The 24,324-nt window shown below is 48.5% G+C and overlaps 1 protein-coding gene across 1 annotated transcript in view; it reads left to right on the top strand.

Annotated features, from left to right (window-relative positions):
- The first annotated feature begins 305 nt into the window (after window positions 1-305).
- The window catches only part of PARP10 (poly(ADP-ribose) polymerase family member 10), a 103,769-nt gene continuing 79,750 nt past the window's right edge, over window positions 306-24,324 (top strand). Inside the window, exons 1-2 of the mRNA XM_072131863.1 lie at window positions 306-568; window positions 14,525-14,676. Coding sequence (XP_071987964.1) covers window positions 14,526-14,676 — 151 coding nt within the window. The 5' untranslated portion in view covers window positions 306-568; window position 14,525. The remainder of the gene's footprint in view (window positions 569-14,524; window positions 14,677-24,324) is intronic.

Consider the following 24,324-nt stretch of genomic DNA (forward strand, 5'->3'; position numbering starts at 1 on the left):
CTCACTCCTAGTTGTCAGTGTGGATCCTCTCACTCCTAGTTGTCAGTGTGGATCCTCTCACTCCTAGTTGTCAGTGTGGATCCTCTCACTCCTATTTGTCAGTGTGGATCCTCTCACTCCTAGTTGTCAGTGTGGATCCTCTCACTCCTAGTTGTCAGTGTGGATCCTCTCCCTCCTCGTTGTCAGTGTGGATCCTCTCCCTCCTAGTTGTCAGTGTGGATCCTCTCCCCAGTAGTCGTCCTGGTCCAGGCTTCTCCTGTGTAGTGCTGGGTCCTCCTCCCTGTGACGTGGCCTCCCTCCCGCTCTCACGTCTTTACTTTCAGTTCTTCTCCTGTGATGTCTCTTCCTGGTTTGTCGCTCATTCACTTCCTGCAGGAGCTCAGATATCACTCTGTGTATTACACGGCACGGGAAGGCCGGAGCTCAGATATCACTCTGTGTATTACACGGCACGGGAAGGCCGGGGCTCAGATATCACTCTGTGTATTACACGGCACGGGAAGGCCGGAGCTCAGATATCACTCTGTGTATTACACGGCACGGGAAGGCCGGGGCTGCGGACACTCGGGTGAGTGGAGATTATCACAGGGAAGTGTATTAGAAACGTGAATTTCATTTTATAGAACTTGGGGCATCGTGAGGAAAGTGTTGTTATTTTATACTACGGTCCAGGAGTGCGGGTCAGTGCAATATGTACATTATCAGTATCAAACTGAGGTGTCCTAGACTGTATCCACCACTGAGGCGTCCTAGACTGTATCCACCACTGAGGTGTCCTAGACTGTATCCACCACTGAGGTGTCCTAGACTGTATCCCACCACTGAGGTGTCCTAGACTGTATCCACCACTGAGGCGTCCTAGACTGTATCCACCACTGAGGTGTCCTAGACTGTATCCCACCACTGAGATGTCCTAGACTGTATCCACCACTGAGGTGTCCTAGACTGTATCCACCACTGAGGCGTCCTAGACTGTATCCACCACTGAGGTGTCCTAGACTGTATCCCACCACTGAGGTGTCCTAGACTGTATCCACCACTGAGGTGTCCTAGACTGTATCCCACCACTGAGGTGTCCTAGACTGTATCCCACCACTGAGGTGTCCTAGACTGTATCCCACCACTGAGGTGTCCTAGACTGTATCCCACCACTGAGGTGTCCTAGACTGTATCCACCACTGAGGTGTCCTAGACTGTATCCCACCACTGAGGTGTCCTAGACTGTATCCCACCACTGAGGTGTCCTAGACTGTATCCACCACTGAGGTGTCCTAGATTGTATCCCACCACTGAGGTGTCCTAGACTGTATCCCACCACTGAGGTGTCCTAGACTGTATCCCACCACTGAGGTGTCCTAGACTGTATCCCACCACTGAGGTGTCCTAGACTGTATCCCACCACTGAGGTGTCCTAGACTGTATCCCACCACTGAGGTGTCCTAGACTGTATCCCACCACTGAGGTGTCCTAGACTGTATCCCACCACTGAGGTGTCCTAGACTGTATCCCACCACTGAGGTGTCCTAGACTGTATCCCACCACTGAGGTGTCCTAGACTGTATCCCACCACTGAGGTGTCCTAGACTGTATCCCACCACTGAGGTGTCCTAGACTGTATCCACCACTGAGGAGTCCTAGACTGTATCCCACCACTGAGGTGTCCTAGACTGTATCCCACCACTGAGGTGTCCTAGACTGTATCCCATCACTGAGGTGTCCTAGACTGTATCCCACCACTGAGGTGTCCTAGACTGTATCCTCCACTGAGGTGTCCTAGACTGTATCCACCACTGAGGTGTCCTAGACTGTATCCCACTACTGAGGTGTCCTAGACTGTATCCCACCACTGAGGTGTCCTAGACTGTAGCCCACCACTGAGGTGTCCTAGACTGTATCCCACCACTGAGGTGTCCTAGACTGTATCCCACCACTGAGGTGTCCTAGACTGTATCCCACCACTGAGGTGTCCTAGACTGTATCCCACCACTGAGGTGTCCTAGACTGTATCCACCACTGATGTGTCCTAGACTGTATCCCATCACTGAGGTGTCCTAGACTGTATCCCATCACTGAGGTGTCCTAGACTGTATCCCACCACTGAGGTGTCCTAGACTGTATCCCACCACTGAGGTGTCCTAGACTGTATCCACCACTGAGGTGTCCTAGACTGTATCCCACCACTGAGGTATCCTAGACTGTATCCACCACTGAGTAGTCCTAGACTGTATCCCACCACTGAGGTGTCCTAGACTGTATCCCACCACTGAGGTGTCCTAGACTGTATCCACCACTGAGGTGTCCTAGACTGTATCCCACCACTGAGGTGTCCTAGACTGTATCCGACCACTGAGGTGTCCTACACTGTATCCACCACTGAGGTGTCCTACACTGTATCCACCACTGAGGTGTCCTAGACTGTATCCACCACTGAGGTGTCCTAGACTGTATCCCACCACTGAGGTGTCCTAGACTGTATCCACCACTGAGGTGTCCTAGACTGTATCCCACCACTGAGGTGTCCTAGACTGTATCCCACCACTGAGGTGTCCTAGACTGTATCCCACCACTGAGGTGTCCTAGACTGTATCCACCACTGGGGTGTCCTAGACTGTATCTCACCACTGAGGTGTCCTAGACTGTATCCACCACTGAGGTGTCCTAGACTGTATCTCACCACTGAGGTGTCCTAGACTGTATCCACCACTGAGGTGTCCTAGACTGTATCCCACCACTGAGGTGTCCTAGACTGTATCCGACCACTGAGGTGTCCTAGACTGTATCCACCACTGAGGTGTCCTAGACTGTATCCCAGCACTGAGGTGTCCTAGACTGTATCCCACCACTGAGGTGTCCTAGACTGTATCCACCACTGAGGTGTCCTAGACTGTATCTCACCACTGAGGTGTCCTAGACTGTATAACCCACCACTGAGGTGTCCTAGACTGTATCCACCACTGAGGTGTCCTAGACTGTATCCACCACTGAGGTGTCCTAGACTGTATCCACCACTGAGGTGTCCTAGACTGTATAACCCACCACTGAGGTGTCCTAGACTGTATCCCACCACTGAGGTGTCCTAGACTGTATCCACCACTGACTTGTCCTAGACTGTATCCCATCACTGAGGTGTCCTAGACTGTATAACCCACCACTGAGGTGTCCTAGACTGTATGCATCACTGAAGTATCCTAGACTGTATCCACCACTGAGGTGTCCTAGACTGTATCCCACCACTGAGGTGTCCTATACTGTATCCACCACTGAGGTGTCCTAGACTGTATCCCACTACTGAGGTGTCCTAGACTGTATCCCACTACTGAGGTGTCCTAGACTGTATCCCACCACTGAGGTGTCCTAGACTGTATCCACCACTGAGGTGTCCTAGACTGTATCCCACCACTGAGGTGTCCTAGACTGTATCCACCACTGAGGTGTCCTAGACTGTATCCACCACTGAGGTGTCCTAGACTGTATCCCACCACTGAGGTGTCCTAGACTGTATCCACCACTGAGGAGTCCTAGACTGTATCCCAGCACTGAGGTGTCCTAGACTGTATCCCACCACTGAGGTGTCCTAGACTGTATCCACCACTGAGGTGTCCTAGACTGTATCCACCACTGAGGTGTCCTAGACTGTATCCACCACTGAGGTGCCCTAGACTGTATCCCCCCACTGAGGTGTCCTAGACTGTATCCACCACTGAGGTGTCCTAGACTGTATCCCACCACTGAGGTGTCCTAGACTGTATCCACCACTGAGGAGTCCTAGACTGTATCCCAGCACTGAGGTGTCCTAGACTGTATCCCACCACTGAGGTGTCCTAGACTGTATCCACCACTGAGGTGTCCTAGACTGTATCCACCACTGAGGTGTCCTAGACTGTATCCCACTACTGAGGTGTCCTAGACTGTATCCACCACTGAGGTGTCCTAGACTGTATCCCAGCACTGAGGTGTCCTAGACTGTATCCCACCACTGAGGTGTCCTAGACTGTATCCCACCACTGAGGTGTCCTACCACCACTGAGGTGTCCTAGACTGTATCCCACCACTGATGTGTCCTAGACTGTATCCACCACTGAGGTGTCCTAGACTGTATCCACCACTGAGATGTCCTAGACTGTATCCCACCACTGATGTGTCCTAGACTGTATCCACCACTGAGGTGTCCTAGACTGTATCCACCACTGAGGTGTCCTAGACTGTATCCACCACTGAGGTGTCCTAGACTGTATCCCACCACTGAGCTGTCCTAGACTGTATCCCACCACTGAGGTGTCCTAGACTGTATCCCACCACTGAGGTGTCCTAGACTGTATCCCACCACTGAGGTGTCCTAGACTGTATCCCACCACTGAGGTGTCCTAGACTGTATCCCACCACTGAGGTGTCCTAGACTGTATCCACCACTGAGGTGTCCTAGACTGTATCCACCACTGAGGTGTCCTAGACTGTATCCCACCACTGAGGTGTCCTAGACTGTATCCACCACTGAGGTATCCTAGACTGTATCCCACCACTGAGGTGTCCTAGACTGTATCCACCACTGAGCTGTCCTAGACTGTATCCCACCACTGAGGTGTCCTAGACTGTATCCACCACTGAGGTGTCCTAGACTGTATCCCACCACTGAGGTGTCCTAGACTGTATCCCACAACTGAGGTGTCCTAGACTGTATCCCACCACTGAGGTGTCCTAGACTGTATCCACCACTGAGGTGTCCTAGACTGTATCCCACCACTGAGGTGTCCTAGACTGTATCCACCACTGAGGTGTCCTAGACTGTATCCCACCACTGAGGTATCCTAGACTGTATCCACCACTGAGGTGTCCTAGACTGTATCCACCACTGAGGTGTCCTAGACTGTATCCCACCACTGAGGTGTCCTAGACTGTATCCCACCACTGAGGTGTCCTAGACTGTATCCCACCACTGAGGTGTCCTAGACTGTATCCCACCACTGAGGAGTCCTAGACTGTATCCCACCACTGAGGTGTCCTAGACTGTATCCCACCACTGAGGTGTCCTAGACTGTATCCCACCACTGAGGTGTCCTAGACTGTATCCCACCACTGAGGTGTCCTAGACTGTATCCCACTACTGAGGTGTCCTAGACTGTATCCACCACTGAGGTGCCCTAGACTGTATCCCACCACTGAGGTGTCCTAGACTGTATCCCACCACTGAGGTGTCCTAGACTGTATCCACCACTGAGGTGCCCTAGACTGTATCCACCACTGAGGTGTCCTAGACTGTATCTACCACTGAGGTGTCCTAGACTGTATCCCACCACTGAGGTGTCCTAGACTGTATCCCACCACTGAGGTGTCCTAGACTGTATCCACCACTGAGGCGTCCTAGACTGTATCCGACCACTGAGGCGTCCTAGACTGTATCCACCACTGAGGTGTCCTAGACTGTATCCACCACTGAGGTGTCCTAGACTGTATCCCACCACTGAGGTGTCCTAGACTGTATCCCACCACTGAGGTGTCCTAGACTGTATCCCACCACTGAGGTGTCCTAGACTGTATCCCACCACTGAGGAGTCCTAGACTGTATCCCACCACTGAGGTGTCCTAGACTGTATCCCACCACTGAGGTGTCCTAGACTGTATCCCACCACTGAGGTGTCCTAGACTGTATCCCACCACTGAGGTGTCCTAGACTGTATCCCACTACTGAGGTGTCCTAGACTGTATCCACCACTGAGGTGCCCTAGACTGTATCCCACCACTGAGGTGTCCTAGACTGTATCCCACCACTGAGGTGTCCTAGACTGTATCCACCACTGAGGTGCCCTAGACTGTATCCCACCACTGAGGTGTCCTAGACTGTATCCCACCACTGAGGTGTCCTAGACTGTATCCACCACTGAGGTGTCCTAGACTGTATCCCACCACTGAGGTGTCCTAGACTGTATCCCACCACTGAGGTGTCCTAGACTGTATCCACCACTGAGGTGTCCTAGACTGTACCCACCACTGAGGTGTCCTAGACTGTATCCACCACTGAGGTGTCCTAGACTGTATCCCACCACTGAGGTGTCCTAGACTGTATCCCACCACTGAGGTGTCCTAGACTGTATCCCACCACTGAGATGTCCTAGACTGTATCCACCACTGAGGTGTCCTAGACTGTATCCCACCACTGAGGTGTCCTAGACTGTATCCACCACTGAGGTGTCCTAGACTGTATCCACCACTGAGGTGTCCTAGACTGTATCCCACCACTGAGGTGTCCTAGACTGTATCCCACCACTGAGGTGTCCTAGACTGTATCCCACCACTGAGGTGTCCTAGACTGTATCCCACCACTGAGGTGTCCTAGACTGTATCCCACCACTGAGGTGTCCTAGACTGTATCCCACCACTGAGGTGTCCTAGACTGTATCCCACCACTGAGGAGTCCTAGACTGTATCCACCACTGAGGTGTCCTAGACTGTATCCCACCACTGAGGTGTCCTAGACTGTATCCACCACTGAGGTGTCCTAGACTGTATCCCACCACTGAGGTGTCCTAGACTGTATCCCACCACTGAGGAGTCCTAGACTGTATCCACCACTGAGGTGTCCTAGACTGTATCCCACCACTGAGGTGTCCTAGACTGTATCCACCACTGAGGTGTCCTAGACTGTATCCCACCACTGAGGTGTCCTAATACCTGTAGATTTGGGGTTCTTCTCTTGCTACACATATTTTTCCACCATGTTCCCATGACGGCCCCCACATGGAGGATGCTCCTTGTGTCCTGTAGGGAGTTTAAAAGGCTCCTCCCTCGCACCCCACACCAGTGTCTTCCTGTCCCTAGGGGATACAAGTCACAAGAGATTCCTCTCTGAGGAGAACAAATTGTCAGGTTCTTAGGACCAGTCCGCTCCCATATTAAGTGCTGGGAAAAGACTTAACACTCCCCGTCCCCTGCACTCTTCCCTGCTAGGACCTATCCAGCGGTCCCGCGCGACTAATGCTGGGTCCAGCAAGGGGAAAAAGGAACGGAGTACAGGGGGAGAAAAGTTACCTGCTGGGCCGGCAGGCAAAAAGCTTGTCCTCCGCTCCAGGAAATAACTGGAACCAGGAGAACCAGCTGATACCGGGCCAGCCGACGTACCTCTAAAGAAAATTGCCGCATGGATCCAGTTCTGACGACCGATGCGTGGTTCCGGCATCAGGTCCCAGCATGGCGCTAACTTCCGGTACATCGCGACGAACTTCCGGTCCAGCGATCCCAGCAGTCCCAGCCATCCAATCAGGTAACACTGCCGGGTCTCTCCGGAGGGGGAGGAGCCTAGACATAAAACCGCCAAGCCTCAGGCATATGGCGCTGGTCTCAGACAACACCAAGTCGGCTCCAGCGTCTCCACATGGCAGATGAAGCGATTAACGTGTTCCAGGTCCTGGCACCTGTAAGTACAAGCCCTGGGCTACCTCTCTGCTACATTTCCGCATCCCTATCTAGTAATTGCTGTTATTATGTGTACCTTCTCAGGGTGAGGAGAATACAATACAGGGAAGCAGCACTCCGTGAAAAAATCAGTGTTTTATTTCGCCAGTGGGCAGATGCAACGTCTCAATGCAGCCATTTTCAAGCATAATTAGTGATAGTACAAGGCGGGTTTTTATCCCCCACAGGATGTGACATCATTAATCAGGTTACATTGAATAAAGTAGTAAAAGGACATAAATACATATTGAACAATGGTAAGATAGTCATACAGTGTTACAATAAAACAAGTGACTACATAATTAGTGTATTTACAATGTTGCCAACAGACAGTCAGCCCGGGGATCCGTCATGCCTACATCAATAATCAAAAGCGCATGTCTAAAGGGTTGCCTAGGTAACCAGAAAAACAAGAAACTGATAAGGCACTAAAAGAGGAGTTAAAGCACATTGGTAACGGCACAAATAACTCTAAAGCCCACACATCAAGACCAGGGCTTACCTCAGTCCGGATCACATGAAGCTCCCGCAGGGGACTAGCTGGGACGGTGCGATCGCGTTGTCACTCAGCAACGTCACTCACACAGGGACGCCTCTACTCTCGCGAGAGTGTCCAGACAGGGCAGCGGCCATCTTGGAAGTGGGAAAGCTTCATGTGATCCGGACTGAGGTAAGCCCTGGTCTTGATGTGTGGGCTTTAGAGTTATTTGTGCCGTTACCAATGTGCTTTAACTCCTCTTTTAGTGCCTTATCAGTTTCTTGTTTTTCTGGTTACCTAGGCAACCCTTTAGACATGCGCTTTTGATTATTGATGTAGGCATGACGGATCCCCGGGCTGACTGTCTGTTGGCAACATTGTAAATACACTAATTATGTAGTCACTTGTTTTATTGTAACACTGTATGACTATCTTACCACTGTTCAATATGTATTTATGTCCTTTTACTACTTTATTCAATGTAACCTGATTAATGATGTCACATCCTGTGGGGGATAAAAACCCGCCTTGTACTATCACTAATTATGCTTGAAAATGGCTGCATTGAGACGTTGCATCTGCCCACTGGCGAAATAAAACACTGATTTTTTGCTGCTTCCCTGTTTTGAATTCTGGTTACCTATGGGATTTGGAGTCGGATCCTTTTGAAGCTTGTACACACCACGAATTTTAATTCGTTTTTCATTGTGCTGCTCCCCACTAATCTTTTTCTTGTTCTCAGGGTGAGGAACAGAAAGAACCCAGAGAAAAGGAGCAAAGAGAGAGGGAAAAACCAACTAAAAAACCTTCCAAACGTTGTGGGCCGTGTAATACAAAGATGGCAGAGGATTATAGAAAGAGCTCATGTCCAGACTGCGTAATACAATCCTCAAAGAGCAAAGAGAGAGGGAAAAACCAACTAAAAAACCATCCAAACGTTGTGGGCCGTGTAATACAAAGATGGCAGAGGATTATAGAAAGAGCTCATGTCCAGACTGCGTAATACAATCCTCAAAGAGCAAAGAGAGAGGGAAAAACCAACTAAAAAACCTTCCAAACGTTGTGGGCCGTGTAATACAAAGATGGCAGAGGATTATAGAAAGAGCTCCTGTCCAGACTGCGTAATACAATCCTCAAAGAGGAGAGAGAGAGGGAAAAACCAACTAAAAAACCATCCAAACGTTGTGGGCCGTGTAATACAAAGATGGCAGAGGATTATAGAAAGAGCTCATGTCCAGACTGCGTAATACAATCCTCAAAGAGGAGAGAGAGAGGGAAAAACCAACTAAAAAACCTTCCAAACGTTGTGGGCCGTGTAATACAAAGATGGCAGAGGATTATAGAAAGAGTTTATGTCCAGACTGCGTAATACAATCCTCAAAGAGCAAAGAGAAAGGGAAAAACCAACTAAAAAACCTTCCAAACGTTGTGGGCCGTGTAATACAAAGATGGCAGAGGATTATAGAAAGAGCTCATGTCCAGACTGCGTAATACAATCCTCAAAGAGGAGAGAGAGAGGGAAAAACCAACTAAAAAACCTTCCAAACGTTGTGGGCCGTGTAATACAAAGATGGCAGAGGATTATAGAAAGAGCTCATGTCCAGACTGCGTAATACAATCCTCAAAGAGCAAAGATCTTCCTTAATAGATGAACTAAGATTATCCTCATCTATTGCGGCCCACTTACCTGAACCCCCTAAGAAAAAGGCTAAATATATTCAGACCTCCTCTTCTGATGAGGATTCGGATTTTCCTTCAGGATTGACCTTGAAGAAGCTCAACCTGGAGAACTAAATCAGGCAAAATATCGATTTTCCTCAGAGGATCTGGATAATTTATTAAAAGCTCTAAAAAATCCTCTAGATATTCAGGACGTGGTTGAACCATCCTCGGTTCAGTCTGAACTCTTCGGAGGACTATAATATAAAAAGAAACGGGTCTTTCCAGTGGTAGACACATTAAAAGATCTAGTTCTAGAGGAGTGGAAGGTCCCTGAGAAAAGAATATCAGTCCCTAAAGAATTTCACAACAGACTAGTATTTGAAGATCACGCTTTATGGGACTCTATACCTAAAATAGATGTTCAGGTCACCAAAGTGTTTAAAACGACTGACCTCCCCTTTGAGGATATCGCACAGCTTAAAGACCCTTTAGATCGGAAATCTGATGCCCTTTTGAAAAAAGCGTGGGAAGCATCCTCCCTAAACATAAAAACAAACATTGCGTCCACTTGTGTAGCTAGGACCCTCTTTTTGTGGCTCTCAGAATTAGTAAATAAAACCCCTAGAGAATCCATCATAGAGTCCATGCCCCTCTTAAAATCCGCTACTGCTTTCCTTGCCGATGCGTCTGCTGAGGCTTTAAGATTCTCGGCTAAGGAAGCGGCCCTAACCAACTCAGTCCGTAAGTCATTATGGGTAAAACAGTGGGCGGTGACGTTAAATCAAAGACCATGTTATGTGGAATTCCATTCCAGGGAGAATTCGTCTTTGGATTCTATCCTGGAAAGAGCGGCGGACAGAAAAAAGGGGTTTCCGTCTAACAAACCTTCCCCCAAAAGACCCTCTTTTTCCTTTTGCCCCTCTAGGGAAAATAAAACCCAATTTAGGGGCAAAGGGAAGTCTGGCAGGTGGAGCTACGCAAAAGGCGGAGCAGGTCGTGGGTACCTCTTTAACCCCGACCAAAAACAAAAAAGGCAATGTTTCTCCCAAATTTCTCAAGACTCAAAATCTTCAGTTATGGGCCAACATTCAGCATCTGTGCCACATGAATGTGATTGTCCTGGTACAGGAGACAGAGGAAGGGAAAGGATTCTACTCCCCTCTATTTTTAGTAAAATACCACGCACCATTTAATTATAAACCTAAAAAAATTGAACAAGTTTATAATAACCAAACATTTCAAGATGGAGTCAATAAAATCTACAGTGCCTCTCATAGGTCAAAATTATTCTCTATGCACAGTGGACCTCAAGGACGCGTACTATCATGTCCCAATCTTCCAAAACCACCAGAAATATCTGAGGTCTGCGATTCAATCCCCACAGGGGAAAATCCTTCATTTCCAGTTCAGGGCACTACCGTTTGGAATTTCATCCGCTCCACGCATATTCACCAAGCTAATGGTAGAAGTAGTAGCCTACCTAAGAATGAGAAACCTTGTAATAGTACCCTACTTAGACCACCTGCTCTTCACTTACAGACATCTCTACTTCTCCTTCAGGATTTAGGCTGGATAATAAACCAGGAGAAATCCAATTTCTTTCCAGAGAAAACAAAGACATTTCTCGGGGTAATGCTGGACTCAAGGAAACAGAGTTCTTTTTTGCCACAAGAAAAATTCCAAAAATTAAAACAAACTGTAAGTCCCTTTCAGGGGAAGATCTTCTGCAGTATCCGTGCAGCCTTAGTCTACTGGGACTTCTGACCTCCTGCATCCAGTGCGTGGCTTGGGCTCAAAGTCACACGAGAATCATGCAGGCCTGGACGATCCGAATCTGGGACAAAAATCTGCTACATCTAGATCGCAAGGTAAAAATCCCTTATCTAGTAAAACACTCGCTAAATTGGTGGAAAAATCCCCAAAATCTAAGGAAGGGGGTCTGGGGGAATCCCTCCCCGGTTCTCACAATACAGACAGACGCAAGCCTGCAAGGTTGGGGGGCAGTTCTTCCAGACCTACATCTTCAAGGACAGTGGGACAATCTATCCCGATCCATGTCCTCAAACTACAGAGAGCTGAAAGCGGTCTTAGAAACGCTCAAAGCTGCCCACAAATCCATAGAAGGTCAACATATCAAAATCTTCTCCGACAATACGACTACGGTCGCTTACCTTCGCAGGCAAGGGGGAACAAAATCAAAGAGCCTGACAAATCTATGTTGTCAAATTTTCAGATGGGCAGAATCTCACCTCCTCTCCCTCTCAGCAATCCACTTAAAGGGTATAGAGAATATAAAAGCAGATTTCTTGAGCAGGGTCATACTGGACCCAAACGAATGCTCTCTAAATCCAGAAACCTTTTTTGGAAATTTGCCATCTTTGGGGAACTCCAACTCTGGATCTGTTTGCCACTTTTTAAAACAGAAAGGCGACCCTCTTTTTCTCTCTGAATCCCAGGGGCTCTCCATCAGGCCTAGATGCTCTCAGCCAGTCATGGGGAGCAGGTCTAGTCTATGCCTTCCCCCCTATATCTTTGATTCCAAAAGTGCTACAGAAACTAAGATCCGAAAAGATTTTACTGATACTCATTGCTCCGTTCTGGCCAAAAAGGAGCTTGTTCAGAGACTGTCCATAGACAATCCCTATCATCTTCCCTACCGTCAGGACCTTCTCACACACGGACCATTACATCATCAAAACATAAAACAGTTACCGTATTTTCTGCCCTATAGGGCGCACCGGACTATAAGGCGCATTAGTCCGATGCGCCTTATATATGTAATAATTACATATATAAGGCGCATCGGACTATAAGGCGCGGGGTCCGGCGGCCGGGGGCGTGGCGGAGGTCCGGGGGCGTGGCGGAGACCCAACGTGACGCGGCGACGGGACGCGGCGACGAGACGCGACGCCGAGACGCGACGGGGAACGCGGGGAAGGTGAGGGGGAGGCGGAGGAGGGCAGCGGACCATACTTACATAGGTCCCCGCTACCGGAGACAGCAGATCTCCCGCTGGAGATCTCCGGTAGCGGGGACCTATGTAAGTATGGTCCGCTGCCCTGTGCCCAGCGCCATACATAGGGCGCACCTGACTATAAGGCGCACTTTGGATTTCCACGGAAATCCAATGCTTTTAAGTGCGCCTTATAGTCCGGAAAATACGGTAAAACTGACAGCCTGGATCCTGAGAGGTCGTTCTAAGCAGCCCGAGGACTCTCTAGTGAGGTGATCAGCACCATGAAAGCAAGCAGGAAACCAGTAACAAATGCCATCTATCAAAAAATTTGGAAAATATTCTCCTCCTGGTGCGGAGACCGTCCTCCCTCTCAGGGAAACCCAAATTTAGCTCAAGTGTTAGACTTCTTACAGTCGGGATTTTCCTTGGGTCTTAGACCGAGCACACTCAAGGTCCAGATTTCTGCACTTAGGGGCAGATTTACTTACCCGGTCCGTTTGCGATCCAGCAGCGCGTTCTTTATGGTGGATTCGGGTCTGGCCAGGATTCATCAAGGTAGTTCCTCCGCCGTCCACCAGGTGTCGCTGCTGCGCTGAAAAGCATCTGGATGCCCTGAAATTCACCGACCCGGACCAAGTGAAGGTAAGCACGTCCCAAGCGACACATTTTCCGTTTTTAAATGCAGCGGTTTTTCCGAATATGTCGGGTTTTCGTTCGGCCACGCCCCCCCGATTTCCGTCGCGTGCATGCCAGCGCCGATGCGCCACAATCCGATCGCGGGGCAATACAGGGGCAATCGGCGCAAATCGGAAATATTCGGGTAACACGTCGGGAAAACGCGAATCGGGCCCTTAGTAAATTACCCCCTTAGAGTTTTTCTTGATTTTCCCCTGGCCAACCACCAGTGGGTCAAAAGATTTATCCTTATCCGTATTAGACCTTACATTAAAAACCAAACTCCCCCTTGGGATCTTTCCTTAGTGTTAGACCATCTTACAGGGCCTTCCTTTGAACCCCTAGAGGCAAAAATCATAAAAAACCTTACACTAAAAACAGCCTTTCTTATAGCCATCACTACAGCTCGTAGATTAGGAGAAATTCAGGCCCTTTCATGTAAAGATCCCTTCTTAAGAGTCCTAGAGGATAGAATAGTCCTTAAACTAGACCCCTTATTTCTCCCAAAAGTGGTCTCAGACTTCCATCGCAAACAAGAAATTATTCTTCCCTCTTTCTATCCCGACCCTAAAACAGACGGTGAAAAGAAATGGCAGACCTTAGATGTTAGGAGGACTGTGCTTCTGTATCTAGAAGCTACACAAAGTTGGAGGAAAGATTCTAACCTATTAATAATGGCAGTAAAGCCTCTAAAGCAACTCTAGCCAGATGGATAAAATCTACCATCATACTTTGTTATAAGTCAGCAAACACTTCCCTACCAGAAAGCATTAAAGCTCATTCTACCAGAGCCATGGCAACTTCATGGGCAGAAAAAAGAGGCGCATCCTTAGACCAGATCTGCCGCGCAGCCACGTGGTCAAGCTCCTCAACATTCGCAAAGCACTAGCGCTTGGACATTGCCTCTCAGAGTGATCTGATGTTTGGCAGAAAGATTCTCCAGGCAGTGGTCCCTCCCAAATAATGGGTAATCTGGTAAGTCTCCAGGTGGGGGCCGTCATGGGAACGTGGTGGAAAAGATGGAATTAGTCTTACCGGTAATTCGGTTTCCACTAGTGACCATGACGGCCCCCCATTATTTCCCTCCCTTCCTTCCTTCTTGGTAACGGGTCCAAAGGTGTATGCACTTACATCCTTCCAGGTGGTACTTTGGTAGACACTGGTGTGGGGTGCTAGGGAGGAGCCTTTGAACTCTTGTGACTTCCTGTCCCTACAGGATATAAGGAGCATCCTCCAGGTGGGGGTTGTCATGGTTACTAGTGGAAACCGAATTACCGGTAAGACTAATTCCATCTTTTTTTGATCAGGATGGAAGTGGAGATTCTGGGACTCACTGATGACGTGGACACGGACTTCCTGATTCTGTACCTGGAGAGTAAGCGGCGCTCTGGGGGGGGTCCGGTCACCTCCTTCACCCGCACTGGGAATCAGGCACTGGTGACATTTGAGAACCTTTCTGGTAGGTGGGGATTGGTTTCTGATTCTGGTGATCGGGTCTGGGGTCTAATCTCGCTGATGTTTTTGCTTTCTGTTGTGTCACCATAAAACCAGTGGTCTTTTTGGACACGGAGCGCTTTGGACTGTCCTGGCTCTCTACGTCCCTACGTCCAGGACCTACGTCTAGGCTCACTAATTAATTTTAACCCTATCTTACTCAGGATTTTGTATGCCCCATACACGATTCACACAGAGTCCAGAAACATCAGAAGACTGTTTTATTCTGTGGACCTGAAGAAGGGAGCAGTCCGTCCCCGAAACGCGTATAGTCTGATTGGTAATAGAAAATAAACAATTGTCATTATCACTGAAGCCCCTCCTCCGCTCCTGCGATTCATCCTGGAATTTTCCATCCTTCTGCTGTATTGATGTCTTCAGGGCGCACATACGTGACACAGCAAGAAGCAATGAGTTGCTATAAATTGGCATTAGGCAAAAATCTGTGGCTTTTGGTTGTAGTTTGGGCACTCGCCATTGCTGATATCGGGGGTCATTTATTTGTCAGTCTATTTTTTTGTACCTGATTTTTTTTTTTTTTTTAATTTATTTTTATTTTTCAGTACAATCATTTACTCCACACATATATGGCTCGCAGGCCATGCATTACATAAAACTCGGCAGTGCCGTAGGATCTGTATATGACTCGCAGGTCAAATGAGCAGCCAAAGTATACTTCACATTGTATTATCAAGTTTGAAAACACCATATTTATTACCTTGAACATCTTTACATTAATCCCTTGAACTCGTTACTTAGATTTGTCTATCCAGTTACTTAACTTCTCCATACACATATGAGAGGTTCACACCCGTATAGGGGTCTCCCAGACCTCAACCTTCGGAAGCCTTCATTTTCCCTTTCAGTAGCAACTGAGCTCTTCAGTCTCCTATGCAGGTATCCCCCAGTTCCTGAGTGTGCCCCTTAATTGTTCCATCAAGTACCATTGAGTGAGTGTGAATGGCTGAAAAATACTATCGCGTTCCCCTGGGGAGACATGATGTGCCAGGAACCCCTTCCATCTCTTAAAAAGCTTTCCCGTCAATTTGGATTTGGCCTTTTCTGCTTCTAACCTTTCCAAATAGAAGAGTTGGGTCATTTGATCCCGAACCATGGATACCGGGGGGACCCTTGGCTCCAGTCAGTGCTGCAGGAGGCATCTCTTTCCAACCAAGCTGACTACATGAAATAGTTTTGGCAACACTCCTGACGTGGGTTGGGACTCATCCTCCTGTCCTATGTCATAGTGAAACAGGTATGTGATCGGGTCTTTGCCCCACAGTGAGGTGCCCAATCTCTGCACCTCCGTCCAAAACTCTCTGGAGTGAGGGCAGTCCCATAGACCATGGTACAAGTCAGTACCCGGCTCCCGGTATTTGGGGCATTCCACCTTTCTTTCGGGGAAAGCTGGGGAGGGGGCTAAGTTGAAGGCATAAATTGCCCTATGCATTATGCGGAACTGGGTGTCCCTCCACCTTTCACTAATTACATTGTTCCTAACCGCCTGCCACCCCTTAAGGATTCTTTCCCCTATGCCTTCCACCCGAAGCTGTCTGCCCCAACTGGTGAAAGCAAGTTCTTTAGCTCCCAGCTGCTTTCGGATGTATCGGTATAGTATGGATATGCCTCCCGTTTGCATGGGGAATTTCAGAATCCGGTCAAAGTCAATTTCTGTTCCTTCTAGCGTCATGTCTCGGACCCTGTTCAGGCAGAAATTCATCACCTGTGCAAACTGCATTGTCTGATCGCCCGTCAGGTCATACTTCTGTATCACTTCCTCTTTTGTCATCCATCTGTGCTCCTGCATATGCAGTAGGTCTTTAACTGTATGAATCCCCTTCTCCCTCCATGCTACGAATAACCTGCTCTGACGGCCCTGTGCGAAGGCCGGATGGTTCCATAAGGGCAAGTATATTGAAATCGTCCATGGGAGATGAAAAATTTTCCTTTCCACCTTCCAAGCCGCTATTGTGTCCCTCAGAACGGTCGAGGATTTGATCTCCGGTGGTAGGGAACTTATCTGGACATGCAATAAAGTACGGGGATCCCATGGGGAACAGTATTCCGATTCCAGTTTCGTGTCCGAGTAATAATTACTGTCTTTTAGTCCAGTACGTGTCGCGTTAGACAAGCTAGATTGTAGCATCTAATATCGGGCATGTTCATTCCCCCCTGGTCCTTTGTCATAGTCAGTTTTGAAAATCCGATGCGAGGTCGTTTCCCCCGCCACAAGAAGTGTGATATTTCCTTATTAAGGCTCATGATGTCCTTGTGTCTCAGTAAATGCGGGATTGTTTGCATGGGGTATAGCAACTTGGAGATACTCATCATCTTTACCAGATGATTTCTCCCCAATAATGAGAGAGGCAACGTCTGCCATTGCCGCAGTTCCTGTGATATTTTATTAAAGAGTGGGGGGTAGTTTAGGCGATATATAGAATCTGGGGTTTTACCTATTTTTATCCCTAAGTAGGTAATCCAGGAGGGAGCGACCGGTATTTCTCCTATCCTAGTTGCCTGTGTTCCTTCTTGGTGTGAACCCCCTAGAAAGAGGACCTCACACTTTTCCCTATTTAAGCGGTACCCCGAGATCTCTGCATATTCATTGAAAACCTGTAAAAGTGCCGGTAACTGTGATTGTGGATTCGCCATGAACAGGACAATGTCGTCCGCAAAAAAAGCCGCTCTCAATGATGAGTTACCTACTTTTATTCCATCAAAAAGTTGTGTCTCGGGCAATAACCGTGCCATCGGTTCCAGGGCTATATTGAAAAGGAGCGGGGAGAGGGGGCACCCCTGACGTGTACCCTTTTTTAGTGGGAAGGGCTTCGATAAAAAGCCTGGAGTGTGTACCCTTGCCCACGCATTCCGATATAATGTTCCCAAGTATGTGCGAAAAGCTCCCTCAAAGCCCATTACGTTCAGCACCTGGCCCTAGCCACTCCCAACGCACGTTATCAAACGCCTTTTCTGCATCTGGAGTGACCAGGGCAGGCGCCCTCGCCCCCTGAGGTAGTCTGGATGACACATCCAGGGCCATTAGAACATATATTTTCGATAGCAGCTTTAAGTCAGCATTTATTAATGATATTGGCCTGTACGAGGCCGGTTCTTCCGAGCTCTTCTCCTCTTTTGGGATTAATTTTATATATGCTGTGTTTAAATGCTTTGAGAGGGGCGCCCCCTGTCCTAATTTAGTGTTACTTGTTCATGCATGGCCTCATAAAATTCTCCCGGATATCCATCCGGTCCCGGTGCTTTGCCATTCGGCATGTTTTTAATTGTGCGCTGAATTTCCTCTGCAGAAATCGGGGCATTTAATAACTGCAGTTGCTCAGGAGTTACCTTGGGCAGTTTTACTCGCCGGAGGAATCCTTCCCCCCGTCTTTCTTCCCCTGGTGTGTCAACATACAGCGCGGCATAATAGTCTCCCAAAATGGAAGTAATCTTTGCCGGGTCTACGTGTAGTGTTCCTCCACTATCTTTGAGTTTCAGTATGTGAGACCCCGGTTTTCTGCCCTTAGCCAGGTTCGCTAGCAGTCTTCTGGACTTATCCCCAAATTTGTGCAGATCTAGCTGCAGCTGGGACCGGACGAAACTCTCCTTCCTTTCTGCCCATATTGTGTAATCCCTTTGCGCCTGGGACCATGCCTCCTTGTTAGTCTCCGTTGCGTTTCCCAAGAAAGCTGTATATGTTTTGCGCACCGCTTCACTTGTTTTCCTGTATAGTTCTGCTGTTTTTTTTTTTTAATGCTTTGACATAATCCATAATGCGACCCCTAAGATACATTTTGCCTGACTCCCAATATAGTAATGAGTCAGTCGCGTGCACCCCATTTCCCTCTATGAACTCCAGCCACCACCCCTTCATTAAAACTATGAAGCTTTCATCTCACGCTAGGGAATGTCGGGAATCGCCACAGGTAATCCGTGCCTTTGGGACACACGTCCGCTAGATCTAATGTCACTGGGGAGTGATCGGAAATTACCATGTTTTCCAACTGAGTTGCCTGGACCCTCCTTAGCAGACTGTCTGAGACAAAGAAATAGTCTATTCTAGACCATGAGTTGTGAGGGTGAGAATAGTGGGAGTACTCCCTATCCTGGGGGTGTTGCAGTCTCCAAATATCTTCCAGAGCCACCGCCTGTTGTAATCTAGAAAGTGGGGTCGATCTCTCCACATGGCCCCTCCCCGGTCTCCCCCCTCTGTCACGGTCTTCTTGTGCCTCCATTACATCGTTAAAATCCCCTCCCACTATTTTCAAAGGTGTAATGTCACCATTTAATGTGTCTCTAAAAGAGATGAAGAAAGATTCCTGGTCTGCGTTTGGGGCGTATACACATGATACACTAAGAACATCTGTAGCCATCTGGAGCTGTATCGTAACCCGGGTTCATGGAGAACTGGGCTGACTTTTCTGTCGGCTACAGGCTCTACAGTAGGGATGGGCTGCACCTCAATGGGGAGGGGGCCGCTGTTTTAGGGGAAAAAATGGCCAGAAGGTTGGAGGAGTGTTTAAACTAGAGACCTGGGGGGAGGGCAACTACACGAATGCATGAATTATGTACGGTGATAGACAGACCGTTATTCTTAATATTTGAAGATTCACTGAGGACTGGTTATGCTCCACAGGAATGGCGCATAGCAAATGTGGTACTAATATACAAAAAAGGATCAAATAGCGATCCTGGAAACTACAGACCCGTGAGTCTAACTGCTGTGGTGGGGAAAATATTTGAGGGGTTTATTAGAGATGCTATCCTGGAGTATCTCACTGTGCACAACCTTATAACCCAGAGTCAGCATGGCTTTATGAGAGATCGGTCCTGTCAGACTAATATGATTGGTTTCTACGAGGAGGTAAGTTCAAGACTGGATCTGGGGGACGCTGTGGATGTTGTATATCTGGACTTTTCAAAGGCATTTGACACCGTGCCACATAAAAGGTTGGTATATAAAATGAGACTGCTGGCAATAGGAGAAAATCTGTGTATTTGGGTAAGTAATTGGCTTAATGATAGAAAACAGAGGGTGGTCATTAATGGCACATTCTCAGATTGGGTTGATGTTACCAGTGGAGTGCCACAGGGGTCAGTATTGGGGCCACTTATGTTTAATATTTTTATTAATGACCTTTGGGTTTACACAGTCAAGTTTCAATATTTGCAGATGATACTAAGCTGTGTAAAGTAATAAATACTGAGGTCGATAGTTTAGCATTACAGAGGGATTTGTGGAAGCTTGAGGAGTGGGCAGAGAAATGGTTGATGAGGTTTAATGTAGATAAATGTAAAGTTATGCACTTGGGCCATGGAAACAAAAAGTATAATTATGTTCTAAACGGTCAATTACTTAGTAAAACTGGAGCTGAAAAGGACTTGGGGGTATTGGTGGATGGTAAACTTAATTTTAGTGACCAGAGCCAGGCGGCTGCTGCTAAAGCAAATAAAATAATGGGATGTATCAAGAGAGGAATAGATTCTCATGATAAAGATATAGTTTTGCCCTTATACAAATCCCTGGTCAGACCACACATGGAATATTAGGGACAGTTTTGGGCACCAGTGTATAAAAAGGATATAGTAGAGCTGGAACGGGTGCAGAGGAGAGCAACCAGGATTATTAGGGGAATGGGGGGATTAGAATACAATGACAGATTACAAAATTTGGGATTATTCAGTTTAGAAAAAAGACGACTGAGGGGAAACCTCATTACAATGTACAAATACCTGAACGGACAGTACAAGGATCTCTCCAAAGATCTTTTTATACCTTGGCCTGTGACCAGGACAAGGGGGCATCCTCTGCGCCTACAGGAGAGGAGGTTCTACCATCACCATAGACAGGAGGCATCCTCTACACCTAGAGGAGAGGAGGTTCTACCATCACCATAGACAGGAGGCATCCTCTACACCTAGAGGAGAGGAGGTTCTACCATCACCATAGACAGGGGGCATCCTCTACACCTAGAGGAGAGGAGGTTCTACCATCACCATAGACAGGGGGCATCCTCTACACCTAGAGGAGAGGAGGTTCTACCATCACCATAGACAGGGGACATCCTCTACACCTAGAGGAGAGAAGGTTCTACCATCACCATAGACGGGGGGCATCCTCTACACCTAGAGGAGAGGAGGATCTACCATCACTATAGACATGGGGGCATCCTCTACACCTAGAGGAGAGAAGGTTCTACCATCACCATAGACGGGGGGCATCCTCTACACCTAGAGGAGAGGAGGTTCTACCATCACCATAGAGAGGGGCATCCTCTACACCTAGAGGAGAGAAGGTTCTACCATCACCATAGACAGGGGCATCCTCTACACCTAGAGGAGAGGAGGTTCTACCATCACCATAGACAGGGGGCATCCTCTACACCTAGAGGAGAGGAATATCTACCATCACCATAGACAGGGGGCATCCTCTACACCTAGAGGAGAGGAGGTTCTACCATCACCATAGACAGGGGGCATCCTCTACATCTAGAGGAGAGGAGGTTCTACCATCACCATAGACAGGGGGCATCCTCTACACCTAGAGGAGAGGAATATCTACCATCACCATAGACAGGGGGCATCCTCTACACCTAGAGGAGAGGAGGTTCTATCATCACCATAGACAGGGGGCATCCTCTACACCTAGAGGAGAGGAATATCTACCATCACCATAGACAGGGGGCATCCTCTACACCTAGAGGAGAGGAGGTTCTACCATCACCATAGACAGGGGGCATCCTCTACATCTAGAGGAGAGGAGGTTCTACCATCACCATAGACAGGGGGCATCCTCTACACCTAGAGGAGAGGAGGTTCTATCATCACCATAGACAGGGGGCATCCTCTACACCTAGAGGAGAGGAGGTTCTACCATCACCATAGACAGGGGACATCCTCTACACCTAGAGGAGAGGAGGTTCTACCATCACCATAGACATGGGGCATCCTCTACACCTAGAGGAGAGGAGGGTCTATCATCACCATAGACAGGGGGCATCCTCTACACCTAGAGGAGAGGAGGTTCTACCATCACCATAGACAGGGAGCATCCTCTACACCTAGAGGAGAGGAGGTTCTACTATCACCATAGACAGGGGGCATCCTCTACACCTAGAGGAGAGGAGGTTCTACCATCACCATAGACAGGGGCATCCTCTACACCTAGAGGAGAGGAGGTTCTACCATCACCATAGACAGGGGACATCCTCTACACCTACAGGAGAGGAGGATCTACCATCACCATAGACAGGGGCATCCTCTACACCTACAGGAGAGGAGGTTCTACCATCACCATAGACAGGGGACATCCTCTACACCTAGAGGAGAGGAGGTTCTACCATCACCATAGACAGGGGGCATCCTCTACACCTAGAGGAGAGGAGGTTCTACCATCACCATAGACAGGGGGCATCCTCTACACCTAGAGGAGAGGAGCTTCTACCATCACCATAGACAGGGGGCATCCTCTACACCTAGAGGAGAGGAGGTTCTACCATCACCATAGACAGGGGGCATCCTCTACACCTAGAGGAGAGGAGGTTCTATCATCACCATAGACAGGGGGCATCCTCTACACCTAGAGGAGAGGAGGTTCTACCATCACCATAGACAGGGGGCATCCTCTACACCTAGAGGAGAGGAGGTTCTACCATCACCATAGACAGGGGGCATCCTCTACACCGAGAGGAGAGGAGATCCTACCATCACCATAGACAGGGGGCATCCTCTACACCTAGAGGAGAGGCGATTCTACCATCACCATAGACAAAGGTTCTTTACTGTACGAGCAGTGAGACTATGGAACTATCTGCCGCAGGAGGTTGTTATGGAGGACTCTATGTACATGTGCAGGAGGTTGTTATGGAGGACTCTATGTACAGGTTCAAGAGAGGCCTGGATGACTTTCTGGAGAGAAAAAAATATCACAGGTTATGGGGATAAAACATTTATTTAATTCTTAAAGATTGGACTTGATGGACTTGCGTCTCCTTCCAGCCTTATATACTATGATACTATGACACCATTCTCATTTTAGTAAGAACCTTATGATAATTTTGCCTCTGTGGCTTAGTTGCGTGGTGCGTCTCCCTCTTGCTTTAATGAGATTCCCCTTCTGTCAAAGGAGATTCACTTCCCCCCTCACCTGTGTATGGAATACCACTACAACGTTTCAAACAGTACAAACAATTTGAAACTAAGATCCAATTGAATAATCACTCTATTATTTTCTCCCTAACTATGCTTTCAAGCCAAAGACTTCCTATTTATTCTGATGTCATGATCGAACTTTCTATGCTAACTTTCTTATGTCACCCTCACCTGGCTCCCTTTTTGCTCACCAAATGGGCCTCAGTAGTGGTCCCACCCGATGAGCCCGTTCCACTATGCGTCTGCCCCTCAACTTGAGGGCCTGCAGCAGGTCTTCCTCATAAATCTCGTACAGCATGGCCACTGGGATGGTTTCCGGTAAGCCCACCATTTGCAGGTTACTAGGTCGGGACCTGTTTTCAAGATCTTCTATGCGATCATACAGCACATGCAGGTATTGCTCCGTCCTCCGTTGGTCCTCTGTGGGCTCCGACGTTTTCTTGGCCTTTCAACTCAGCTAGCGTGTCCTGTATGGCCGCCGTTATGGTGTTCACTAGGTCTGGTGCCAGGCATTTGCTGACCTCACTAGCCAGTAGCTGATAGTCTATGCCAGTATTGACTCCTCTTCTCCTTTCTGTCTCTGCATCTGGTGACGCTGATTGCTGCGTGCCACTCACTTGGTCAATAGGTGCGTGGTTCTGCTCTATCGGCGCCATCTTGGGCACAGAGCTGGCTGCCGTGTCTCCTCTACCCAGGGTTTTGCGACGGTTTCTGGCCGCTGCGGAGCAGATAGCGCTCCATATACTGTCTGGCAGATCGGTACCGATCACACTCCTCCGTCAGAGGTGATCGGCGGGTGTAGTTTAGCGGTCAGGAGCGGGTTTGCGTCGGTGGAGTTCGGGAGCTCTGAACTACGCTGCCGCTTCCATCAGCGCCGGAACGGAAGTCCCTGATTTGTCTTTTAAAGGTTTTATTTGCGCAATTCACACCATTGCCTTTCATAAGCACGGTCAGGACTGGCGTGACTGCGCAATTATTGGCGCCCATATAGGCATAAAGCAAGGTTACATCGGGCGCAAGACAAATTAGGCGCAAACCAGGAAACTGCTACACGGCGAAACCACCGCAACACACTGAAAAAGTCACTAAAAAGGGGCCTCAGACTAAGCCTCCTAGCCTTCTTCTCCTATCCCAGCCTTCTTTTCCAATCTCAGCCTTCTCCTATCCCAGCCTTCTTCTCCTATCCCAGCCTTCTTCTCCTATCTCCCAGCCTTCTTCTCCTATCTCAACCTTCTCCTATCCCAGCCTTCTTCTCCTATCCAGCCTTCTTCCCCTATCCCAGCCTTCTTCTCCTATCTCCCAGCCTTCTTCTCCTATCTCAGCCTTCTTCTCCTATCCCAGCCTTCTTCTCCTATCCCAGCCTTCTTCCCCTATCCCAGCCTTCTTCTCCTATCTCCCAGCCTTCTTCTCCTATCTCAGCCTTCTTCTCCTATCCCAGCCTTCTTCTCCTATCCCAGCCTTCTCC

Source organism: Engystomops pustulosus, unplaced genomic scaffold, assembly GCF_040894005.1.
Source record: "Engystomops pustulosus unplaced genomic scaffold, aEngPut4.maternal MAT_SCAFFOLD_157, whole genome shotgun sequence".
Classification (NCBI taxonomy): domain Eukaryota; kingdom Metazoa; phylum Chordata; class Amphibia; order Anura; family Leptodactylidae; genus Engystomops; species Engystomops pustulosus.